General features: G+C 55.7%; 1 protein-coding gene across 2 annotated transcripts; it reads left to right on the top strand.

The window, feature by feature from the left end:
- Positions 1–3,434: 3,434 nt before the first annotated feature.
- Positions 3,435–7,318, top strand: LIN7B (lin-7 homolog B, crumbs cell polarity complex component). 2 transcript variants are annotated; one of them, XM_039244534.1, is made up of 6 exons: positions 3,435–3,512; positions 3,922–4,040; positions 4,316–4,387; positions 5,228–5,437; positions 6,737–6,900; positions 7,209–7,318. In XM_039244534.1, exons 1-6 carry the CDS (start codon positions 3,476–3,478, stop codon positions 7,228–7,230), a joined length of 624 nt encoding a protein of 207 aa, XP_039100465.1. In that variant the 5' UTR covers positions 3,435–3,475; the 3' UTR covers positions 7,231–7,318. The 2 variants fall into 2 exon arrangements, with proteins under 2 accessions (XP_039100465.1, XP_039100473.1); XM_039244542.1 differs by lacking the exon at positions 5,228–5,437.
- The last annotated feature ends 3,890 nt before the right edge of the window (positions 7,319–11,208 follow it).

Below are 11,208 nucleotides of genomic sequence, written 5' to 3'. Positions count from 1 at the left end.
GCCCGACGCGGGGCTCGAACCCACGAACTGCGAGATCATGACCTAAGCGAAAGTCGGACGCTTAACCGACTAAGCCACCCAGGCGCCCCTATTTTTAATTTCTAGAAGAGAGAGACAGGGTGAGCAGGGGAGGGTCAGAGAGAGAAGGAGACACAGAATCTGAAACAGGGCCCAGGCTCTGAGCTAGCTGAGAGCACAGAGCCCGATGCGGGGCTTGAACCCATGAACCGCGAGATCGTGACCTAAGCGAAAGTCGGATGCTTAACCGACTAAGCCACCCAGGCGCCCCGAGAGCTGTAATCTTTAAAAGAAAAAAAATCAAGTGGAAACTTTAGAGCTGAAAAGAATAACAAGTTAAGAATTGAGGCGCATTCTGATATCAATCAGATACTGCACGACCTGAAATGTACCTGTTACAAGCATTAGAAATAGGCGGGGGGGGGGGGGCGGGGGGGAGTTAGACAAAAGTTCTTGAAAGTACAAGAAATCTCACGACTTTTTAAGGAACTTAACAGGATATACATCACCAAAACAAGGGATTTAAAAGAGGAAACTAGATCCAGTTCAGAGCAGTGGAGGAAAGTCCCAGTTTGGCAGTTTCTAGAGAGCACTTCCATCCTGACTGAGGTCAGAGGACTCAAGTTTTCAAGAAGTTTCAAGGTAAAAAGTTTCAATATCTGAACCAATGGCATTCATCATTTCACAATATACATAAACCATCATGCTGTTTGTATGCCTTAAACTTCTACAGTGCTGCATTGTTAATTATTTTTCAGTAAACCTGTCTAAAAAATGAATCTGTAAAATCCCTTGTGATGGAAAATTTGGGAAATTCAGAAGGTGGTGGAAGAAAAGCACATAGAAAAGAAAAGCACAGGAAAAAACAAAACCAGAAGCTGTCCAGGAAAGGAAATGTTAGTGCAAAACACTACGTGAGCTCTGTAGGAAACATTAAATACTTAGACATACATGAGCACTTGATGGATGGCCCCAAAATCTGATAGCATAACACTACCATGGGAAGAGAGGGGAAAGGTTGTAAGAGCAGAAAATCAATATGAAATCTATTACTAACATCTAACATTGCTAAATTGAGAAATAGCATGTTATTTAGATACAGAAGCAACTAGAAGATTGAACATCCATAAGTTGCCTCTTGCAGTGGGGAGAGTTAGGACGGGGACAGGGGCAGGTGTTTTTCAATATCTGCCCTTCGGTATTATTGGATTTTGCTTTTAACTGTAAACATTTTTTTAAATGTTTTATTTATTTTTGAGAGAGAAAGAGACAGCATGAGCAGGGGAGGGTCAAAGAGAGAGGGAGACACAGAATCTGAAGCAGGCTCCAGGGTCTGAGCTACCTGTCAGCACAGAGCCTGATGCGGGGCTTGAACCCACTAACCGTTGAGATCATGACCTGAGCCAAAGTTGGACACCCAACCGACTGAGCCACCCAGGTGCCCCTGTAAACATGTTTTGTACTATGAAGACAGGGAGAGACAAACTTGATCTAGCTCTCTCCCTTTGCCAAAGCCCTTTCCTGGCTTCCATATCCCCATCTAGCTAATGGTGCAAGGCAGGCTTCTCCATAGTCTTGTCTACCTACATTTCCTACATTCCTTTGGCTTCTTTAGAATATCCAATAGCACTGCCCACTTCCCCTTTTAAAAGCACCCTCTTGGGGCACCTGGGTGGCTCAGTCGGTTAAGCATCTGACTTGAGCTCAGGTCAAGATCTCACTGCTCGTGGGTTCGAGCCCCGCGTCGGGCTCTGTGCTGACTGCCAGCTCAGAGCCTGGAGCCTGTATCAGATTCTGTGTCTCCCTCTCTCTGACCCTCTCCTGCTCATGCTGTCTCTCTCTCTCAGAAATAAATAAACATTTAAAAAAAATTAAAAGCACCCTCTCAACAGTTTCTCCCACCTAGTTTCCCTACTATCCTGGCCTTTTTTATTTTATTTTATTTTGAAAAAAAAAAAAGTTTCGGGGCGCCTGGGTGGCTTAGTCGGTTGAGCGTCGGACTTTCGGTTAGGTCATGATCTCGCGGTTCGTGGGTTCGAGCCCCGCGTCGGGCTCTGTGCTGACAGCCAGCTCAGAGCCTGGAGCCTGTTTCAGCCTGTGACTCCCTCTCTTTGACCCTCCCCTGCTCACGCTGTGTCTCTCTCTCCTACAAATAAAACATTAAAAAAATTTTAAAAAAAGTTTTTAATGTTTATCTTTGAGAGACAGAAAGTGATCAGGGAAGGGAGACACAGAATTGGAAGCAGGCTTCAGGCCCTGAGCTGTCAGCACAGAGCCCGGCGCTGGGTTCAAACTCAAAAACTGCGAGATCATGACCTGAGCCGAAGTCGCAAACTTAACTGACTGAGCCACCCAGGCGCCCGCCCCCACTTTTTAAATCTTTTCTCACTTTGAAATGTTTGCAGTCCTAGGTCCTCTTCGTTCAGTATTATCTTGCACCCAGCATTTCTGTCCACTCCTCTGGGTTTATTCACCACCTTTGCCCAAATTCTCAGTACTGCTTTCAGACTTGGATGCTGCACAGCCTCCTCAGATTCAAAATATATCCGATATCCCTCCTCCAGCATAGACCATCTTGACAAGGGGCCCCACCAGCACCTTAATATCATACACAGTGAGTCACCAGGACATGTCCCGACATTTCCAAATCTGTCCACCCATCCTCCCTGCCTCTGTCCTGGTCCAAGCCATCATGGCATTGCTGGGAGAGCCTCCCCCTTCCACTGTGACAGCCATCCAACCCAGTCCCCGCACGGTGGCTGCACGGATCTTAAAGTGCACATCCGAATATCGCATTTTACTCTTAGGCATTACCATGAAGTCCGAAATCATCATCACGTGTATGCCAACACACAAGGCCATGCATAAACCTGTGTCGTGCCTGCCTGTTCACCATCATGAACCACTCTTAAGGGTCACCCCGTGGGCTCTTTTCTGCCTGGAAAATGATCCGCGCCCCAGCTCCGGATGAACTTCCCCTCCAAGGACTCTATGTCAGTGTCCTTCCTAGATCCTCACCTCCTTACTCCCAGTTTCTTATCACCGTCGCAGCAGGTTGCCTCCTTCCCCTCCCCCATAGACTAAGTTCCTTGAGGGCAGTGGGCTTGCCCTGCTCAGCAGCGTGTCCAGATGTTAAACGTAACATTTGTCCAACGAACGTGGAAAAAAAGTGAAAGGGGATGGACAGATGTGGCGGGCAGGGCAGACCGAAAGGGAAGGAGTGCAAACTCAAGCTGCAAGACGGGGGGGTCGCCAACCGGACAGCCCTTCGGCGGCTGTGGGGAGGACAGCCAGACAGGCGTGGCAGCAGGTGGGGCGGCCGCGGCGCGGGGAGCGGAGCGCGCGTCCGGCCGCGCCCCCGCAGGGGGGCGCCCGCCGCCCGGGGCGTGGCCTCGCGCAGCCCCGCCCTCCTCGCCGGAGACCGGGCAGGCGGGCAGCTGGCGGCGGCGGCGCCGACATGGCTGCGCTGGTGGAGCCGCTGGGGCTGGAGCGGGGTAAGCGCGCCAGGGGGCCCTGCCCACCGGCCTCGGCCCGCGTCCGGGACCCCGGTCCCCGCCCCTCCCGGCCAGGCCCCTGCGGGTGGGCGGGCAAATCGAGCGGGGGTGGGCGGGGCGGGGCGCCGCGAGTCGGCGGTTCGTGGGTGTGGGAGGGTCCGTGGGCTAGCGGGCCCAGGCGGGGCGCCCAGCGCACAGCCCTGCCTGCGTGCGTATGGGGGTTCTGGGGCGCAGGGCGCCTGGCTGGCCGCAGTCTCCCTTGCCACCGGCAACTCTGCGGGTGCCCGGCTCAGAGTCGGCTGTCTTTCCCGGGATCTGTCTGCGTTCGCCCTTACTGGTTTCTGGCTGCATCTCTCCGTGCTCCTCCGCGTCTCTGACTCTGTGTCTGCGCCCCGCCCCCGCCCCGCAGACGTGTCCCGGGCGGTGGAGCTCCTCGAGAGGCTCCAGCGCAGCGGGGAGCTGCCCCCGCAGAAGCTGCAGGCCCTCCAGCGAGTCCTGCAGAGCCGCTTCTGCTCCGCCATCCGGGAGGTGAGAGCAGTGCGGCACCGGGACACAGGCGCGCTGCCGCCGTCCCGACCGTCGCGCCGAGCTCAGGGACTACGCCTCCCAGCAGCGCCGGGGGCGGCGGCCCGCCTTGGGGTGCCCGCGCTTCAGCCTCGGGTTTCTTCGGGAGTTGTAGTTTTCTTGGGCTCCAGGTTGCGGGGGCGGGGCGGATCCCTGGGTGGGAGGGTCTGCGGGCCTGGACTCGGGGTTGAAGAGAGGCGGGGGCTGGTGGTTCGCTGACGCTGCTGCGTCCTCACCAGGTGTATGAGCAGCTCTATGACACGCTGGACATCACCGGCAGTGCTGAGATCCGGGCCCACGCCACGGCCAAGGTAGGTGTCCCCCACCCCATCACCCGCGGTATCCGCTGAACTGCGTGGTCTGGCTTAGTATCTTCCGAAAGTCAGCCAAGCCTGTTTCCTCCCTCCTGATTTTTGCCGAATCTATGTACCAGCGTTCCTGTGACTTACTGACCTTTTAAATAATCTCACGTTTTACTTAAATGTCATGTAAAGGCATCTTTAGGAACCGCAAGTGGAAACTAGTACCGTATACCTGACAAGAAGATCCCCTTTAACACCTAGACAGCGAAATCGCATTAAACACTGAAAGCTTTTTTTTTTTAATTTTTAAATGTTTATTTATATTTTGAGAGGGAGAGAGAGAGAATGAGCAGGGGAGGGGCAGAAAGAGAGGGAGACACAGAATCCAAAGCAGGCTCCAGGCTCTAAGCTGCCAGCACGGAGCCCGTCGTGGGGCTCGAACTCACCAACAGTGAGATCATGAAGTCGGCCGCTTAACCGACTGAGCCACCTGGGAGCCCCTAAACACTGAAATCTTACTAAACTGTAGTTATATGCTATTTCTTGCCGCTCCCTGGAGGCTCTCAACTCCTTCCAGGCCTTGTTTTTCTCTGTTAAAAACCGAGATTGTCAAGTGTTGAGTATTTAAGACACACTGGTACCACAATGGAGACATTCTCTTTGATGTCTGAAGCATCCAGAACTAAAAGGGACTAATTACAGTGCAAGCTTGTGCTGAACTGCAGCAGGTGCCCCGGGCCTGGGGAAGGTGATCTGGCCTCAGTTGCTCTCCCTGGCCCAGATCCTCCCCCGGAGTCCACACACCCGCCAGGGAGGGGCCCTCACCTCCCCGCACTCTCTCTCTCCCAGGCCACGGTGGCTGCCTTCACAGCCAGCGAGGGCCATGCACACCCCAGGGTAGTGGAGCTGCCCAAGACAGATGAGGGCCTGGGCTTCAACATCATGGGGGGCAAGGAGCAGAACTCCCCCATCTACATCTCGCGCGTCATCCCTGGAGGCGTGGCTGACCGCCACGGTGGCCTCAAGCGCGGGGACCAGCTGCTGTCCGTGAACGGCGTGGTGAGTGGGGACTGAGGCTGGGCTCACAGTGTGTTCAAAGTGACACGGTCTCTACTTTTGACATTCATTCAAACATCCACCGCTTGAGTACTGCCTCTCTGTCAGCCCTGCGCTGGGCACCGCTACCGACGCTGAGAGAAGTTGGCCTCAGCTTCCGTGTTCAAGGACTCCTGTTTGGTGAGGGAGATAGACTCTGACTGAAGTGATCTTGATCCAGGAAGATAATAATGCAGAAGCACTAGGCATTATGAGGGCCCTCATGGGGCACCACACCAGTGTTGGCGGGGGAAGTTTTTGCAAAAGAAGGAACATTTGAGTTGGATTTTGAAGGATGCTGAGGAGTTCTCCAGGCAAATAGGGTAGAGAAGAGTATTACCAGCTGAGGGTGTTGTAGGTCGGGGCTGTGATTCTACACTCCTCTGAGCTGAACAGAAAGGGCTTGGTGATCATGAGATTTTTTTTTTAAGCTTTTATTTATTTTGAGAAAGAGAGAACACGTGAGAAGGAGGGGCAGACGGGGTGGGGGGGTGGGTAGCAGGGGAGAATCCCAAGCAGGCTCTGTGCTGCCAACGCAGAGCCCAGCGTGGGGCTTGAGCCTGTGAACTGTGAGATCGTGACCTGAGCTGAGATCAAGAGTCGGACACTCAACCAATGGAGCCACCCAGGCGCCCCAGAAAGGGCTTGTTTCTAATGGAGGATTTGAGCACGGAGTTAATTAAAAGTACTGTGGTTAGAAATAGAGGTGCAACTGGAGAGGTAGTGGGGCCAGCCATGCAGGGCCCAAGAGTGTCAACCTGAGAAGCCGGGACTTCGTCACAAGGGTTCTGGGGGGCCACCGGAAGGGTGTGAATAGCGGAGGGATCGGCCCAGCGCGGAGGTGTAGAAGGACCCCTTTGGAATCTGTACGGGATGGACTGAAGGTAGAGACTGGAAGCCAGAAGTTCTAGGGAGGAGGCCAGGTGAAAGTCCCTGCGGGGGAGGATGAGGCCTGAGCTGGGGCCAGGGTGGTGGTAACAAAGGAGGTGGTGGGGGGTCAGAGCAGGAGGGACGGGGCTGGGGAATGGCAAGCTTTGGGGAGAGAGGGGATGAACATGGACTTGGAGGTCTGGCCTAGTGAGTGAGGGCTTTGAGGGCTTGCCCCTGACATGAGGACCTGAGCCAAGAGTTAATGACTCTCCCAGAAGGAGACTGGCATCCTGGGCTGGTTCCAGGTTCACTGACAGTAGGCCCCACGTCCAGGGTCAGGGCTGGGTGTGGGTGGGAGGCCCCAGGCCCAGGTGTCTGTGCACCGTCCCGCAGAGCGTTGAGGGCGAGCAGCACGAGAAGGCAGTGGAGCTGCTGAAGGCAGCCCAGGGCTCGGTGAAGCTGGTGGTGCGTTACACGCCTCGCGTGCTGGAGGAGATGGAGGCCCGCTTCGAGAAGATGCGCTCTGCTCGCCGGCGCCAGCAGCACCAGAGCTACTCGTGAGCCCTTTGCCACCACACCCCTGCGGCCTCCACTGCCTCCTTTATCCCCAGAGTGATTTCTGCGACCTTGAGGGGCACCACGCCCAGCCCTGGCTCCTCTCCCTGAGGTTCTGACCCTTAACCCCTGACCCAGGCTCTCACTAAATCCCTCCGGGGTCTCCCAGCTCACTTTCATCCCAGGATTTGCAGCCTACTCTCCAGAATCCCTCAGCCCACTTCCCTGGGACCTTGGCTCTGTAACCCCAGGCCGGCTCTCCCCCATGCCTCCCCTGAGCTTGGCTCCCCTCTCTTCCCCCTCTTTGCAGGTCCTTGGAGTCTCGAGGCTGAAACCACAGATCTGGACCCTCACCCTCACGCCCTCCCCTGTACAGTATTTATTGTCACCGGCTCCTTATTTAAAGATCTTTGACCCTCACTGAGTGTCTGTGTGTCTGTCCTGCATCCTGGGGCTAGAGTGTCTCGAGATGTGGGGGTGGGTGCAGAGAAGCTCAAGTCCAGAGACTGCTTTGCAGAGACTTTCCCCCAAGGTCTGAAGGCGGTGGTTAGCCGGCTTCCTAGGCATAAGTCCAAGGTGGAGGCTGGGACCCTGTCTGGGTGCGAGTGCGGGGTCAGAGCCGAAGACAACGGCCCCTGCCCTTAAGAGAGACTGAGGGCGAAGGCCAAACCCCTTCTGTAGTTGGTCTGACAGAGGAGTCCCGAGAAGCTGCAGAGCCGGTGGGCAGCCTCTATGTGGGCGGGGTGGAGCGAACCATTAGCTCCGTTTGCCAGGGGAGCCCTGCAGGCCGTACTATCATCAGCCTGGGGGGGGTGAGGGTGCCGCGTGCAGTTCCCAAGGTGGGCGCAGGGGGTGCAGAATAAGGTGCACTCGCCGACCCGGCATTCACCCCACCTTCCAACCTGAGAGCGTGTCTCCGGGAGCCGCCCCCGCCTTAAAATCCAACCTTTAGTCCCACCTCGCCGCCGGTCCAGCCCTCCTGTCCCGTGCGGCGCTAGGGCTGGCGCGCGCCACCTCTGGGATCCGGGATCGCGACTCGCATTCCACGCCGCGCGCCACTAGCTCCAGGTGACATCATCCCCCTGCCGGGCTCCGCCTCCCGCCCCAGCCGCCGCACGCCGCGTGCTTATTGGCCGAAGCGTCTTGAACCCCGCCTTCCGCTCTCCGCCCGCGCGACCCCTCCCAGTCCGTGCGGAGGCGGGGTTTAGCCACCGGCCGGCGCCGACGACGCCTCCCATTGGCCATTCAGGGCCGTCTGTCAGTCTCTTGTTAAAGGGGCCACGACCGCAAGGGAGCTGTGGGGGGGGGAGGGAGGAGGAATTTTTTGGGGGGGGAGGTGGGATTTTGGGGGCGCTGGTGGGCACCCCTGGATCTGGCGGCTGCGGCCTCGCGGGGGGGAGGCTGAACGGTGATAGGGGGCAGGGGGCTATTTTAGGGGGTAGAGGGCTGTGAGACTGTGAGGGGGAGGGGGGTCCCCAGCGCCCAAGCCGGAGCCAGAGACGCGGAGCCCGCGCGAGCGGCGGAGACAGGGCTCCGGAGCCACAGATCCGGGCCCCGGCCGCCGCCAGGGGCCCCGCCCGGTCCCCCCACCCCACCCCACGTCCCTCCTGCAGCCCAGCTCCGCCCGCAGCCGCCGCGGACCAGGTAGGTAAGAGCCCGGCCCAGAGCGCTTGGCAGCGCCCACCCCGGGGACCCCTCGCCGAGCCTCCCTCGCCTTGCCGAGATCCTGGACTCCCTTCTTTATACTCGGGGGCCCCGGAGCCCAGATTTCACAGCCCAACCCCAGACACTCAGGCGTGCCCCTCCCGGTTCTCAGAGTCCCCAACCGAACCCTAGAATTCCTGCCGCCTTGCGCCTCGTCCAGGGCCCAGGAGCCTGGATTTTTCAGTTCAGCCCCGGAAGCCCCCTCTGGACCTACATTCTCCTCCTCGGCCCAGTCCCAGGAGCTCCAGACACCTGCTGTGGCTGTGTCAGATCTCTCAGCTAGGGCCAGCTGCCCCCCGTCGCGTCTGCATAGTCCCCTATTCGTGCACCCGGTCTGCCCATCTCCAGCCTTCCGGCTTGAACAGCCAGCCCTGTCTCCCAGTCCAGGCCGGCTCGGCAGCCGCCCTGGACCCAGGCCCGCTCTGGAGCTGTCCATGGTCAGCTCACTCGGCAGCCTCACCTCCCCCACCTCCTGCTGCTGCTGCCGCCGGGGAGGGGGCGCCTGCGGCGCGGGGATACCCCCAGCCGCGCCTTTGACCCGGAGATACCTGGGCCCTCTCTGACCCAGGCTCCTGGGCCTCAGGGTTCCGCTGGCCAGCCTCTCGGCAGTGTCCTCAGTACCCGAGGTTTCTGGGACCCCAGCTGCTTCTTGAGGAGTCAGGGCTTCTGAATATTCCTGCCTAGTCCACCTTGGGGACCTTGGCATCCAGGGATTCAGCTCCCACCTGGCTCTGGGAGCCCTGTCAGTGTTCACTCTGTCTGCCTAAAGACCCCAGCTGGTGGCCCTCAGCCCCTCAGGACCTGGGAATCCAGTTTCCCAGCTCTTGCCCCTTTTAGAGACCCAGTTCAGCAGCCCCTGTGCCCCTCAGGCCAATATACCCAAGCTCCTGGCACCCCAGCGTCTGCCTGCTTAGGGACTCAGGCACCATGACGCTCTCCCTTTCAGGCACTTGGAATGCAATTCTTAATGCAATTCTCTGGCTTCTGCCCACCTTTCCCCCTAGACACCTAGATGCTTTGTCTCAGGTCCTGCATCTTCTCAGGGACCCAGGGGTTCAGACCTAGCTTCTGTACTGCCCACCAAAGCCATCTGCCACAACCCTCCTTCCCAACAAGGACTTGGGCTCCGAACTTCCAGCCCTGACCTTTATCTCCAGGAGTCCAGGCCCCCACCAAGTATCTAGACCATTGGCTCTTCCTCTTAGGAACCCAGGTTCCTACAGCCTCACAGACCCCATCTACTTGACATCTCTGGTGGCCTTAACAAACCCCTGCCTCATCTCCATATCATCTCAGGTGCTCAGGGCTCTCTTCTCTACTCTCTTCCCTGAGACCCCGCTTCTTGAGATGTTTCTAACATCCCATCAGGATGTTTCTATGTCATGATGTCTCATCCTTTGAGCACATCTTCTCAGGCTGTTGAGCCAAATATACACCCCTTCCTCCAGATGTGTTCTGTGACCTAGGTTCATTAGATGACCTAGAACCTACCCACAATCTTCCATATTTCCAGTTAAACTGTGCTCTTGCAATGCTCTAGATTCGTGCTAAATCTTAGAACACTCTCAGTCAATATCTCTGTTCCATTTTCACCCAAGGTATATTCTAAAATCTAGATTAGGTAGTAAATTCTAGGCATGTATTTCCCTAAGGAATTTGAATATCTTGATAATGCCCCCAAGATAAATGTTGATCCCACCTTCTCCTCACACATGTTCCAAATTTTAGAAACAGAACTTGCTTATTCTCTGCTAAAATTTTATTTTAGGTGTGTTCTAGGCTCAGCCACATCCTTGGCATTGTTCTAGCTTCCTTTCTCTTCCCAGGGACATTCTACATTCTAGAACATGTGTGTTCCAATTATGGGCTCTAGCCTTCCTCCAAATTGTGTTATCAATATTAAAATGCACTTTCCTGTTTTAGGTTCCAATCCAATTCTACAGTCTTACATCTAAAGGATTCCCTCTGAAATGTTGTACATCTTCCCTCTTTCTTCAGGTACTAGGTTCTAGGCCCATCCATTCCTACTTTTTCTGTCCATCTTTTCCCTGATGTGACCTTTGTTTAGAACTTATCTTCTGGCGGATTGTGGGCTTCCTCCTCCATCTGCCACTTTAGCATTCTTAGCAGGCTCTAGGCTCATCTCCTCTTTTTGGAGTCTTCAGCTAGAAATGTCCTCATTTCCAGAACATCTCTCCCCCCTTCCTTTGCCAGCTCAGTCCTTATGCCAGTAAATTCCCAATTCCCAGCATGCTTCTGCATCTTCCCCCAGGCACTTCTAAGTTCCAGGCAAACTCCTTGCTACTTTCTAGGGTTTTGCTTCCACCTCCAGGGCCTGTTCTCAGTTCTAGAGTGTATCTTCTGCCTTCTGTCTATCATGTAGGCACATGATAAAGCTAAGAGTGTGACCCCTGCTTTGTTCTTTGTTATATCTGCGTCCCTGGTAGGTTCCATGTTCTAGATTATGTCTCCTGACTAGATTTGTTATGCATTGCATTAGGTATGTTCTTAGATATCATTATGCTCCCCTTTGTGTTCGGGGTTCTTGGGTGACCCAGATACTCCTTAATTTATTGGATTGCTTTTGGCTGGTTCAAGATTCCAGA

The sequence above is a fragment of the Hyaena hyaena genome, unplaced genomic scaffold (assembly GCF_003009895.1).
Source record: "Hyaena hyaena isolate Hyena2069 unplaced genomic scaffold, ASM300989v1 scaffold_9, whole genome shotgun sequence".
Lineage (NCBI taxonomy): Eukaryota > Metazoa > Chordata > Mammalia > Carnivora > Hyaenidae > Hyaena > Hyaena hyaena.
Note: the sequence above shows the minus strand (reverse complement) of the source record. Positions and strands in the feature narration are given on the sequence as shown.

Coding starts and splice junctions, on each gene's coding strand:
- LIN7B (XM_039244534.1), top strand. CDS start 3,476: ATGGCTGCGCTGGTGGAGCCGCTGGGGCTGGAGCGGG. Junction 3,513..3,921: donor GCCGCTGGGGCTGGAGCGGG/GTAAGCGCGCCA, acceptor CCCGCCCCGCAG/ACGTGTCCCGGGCGGTGGAG. Junction 5,438..6,736: donor TGCTGTCCGTGAACGGCGTG/GTGAGTGGGGAC, acceptor ACCGTCCCGCAG/AGCGTTGAGGGCGAGCAGCA.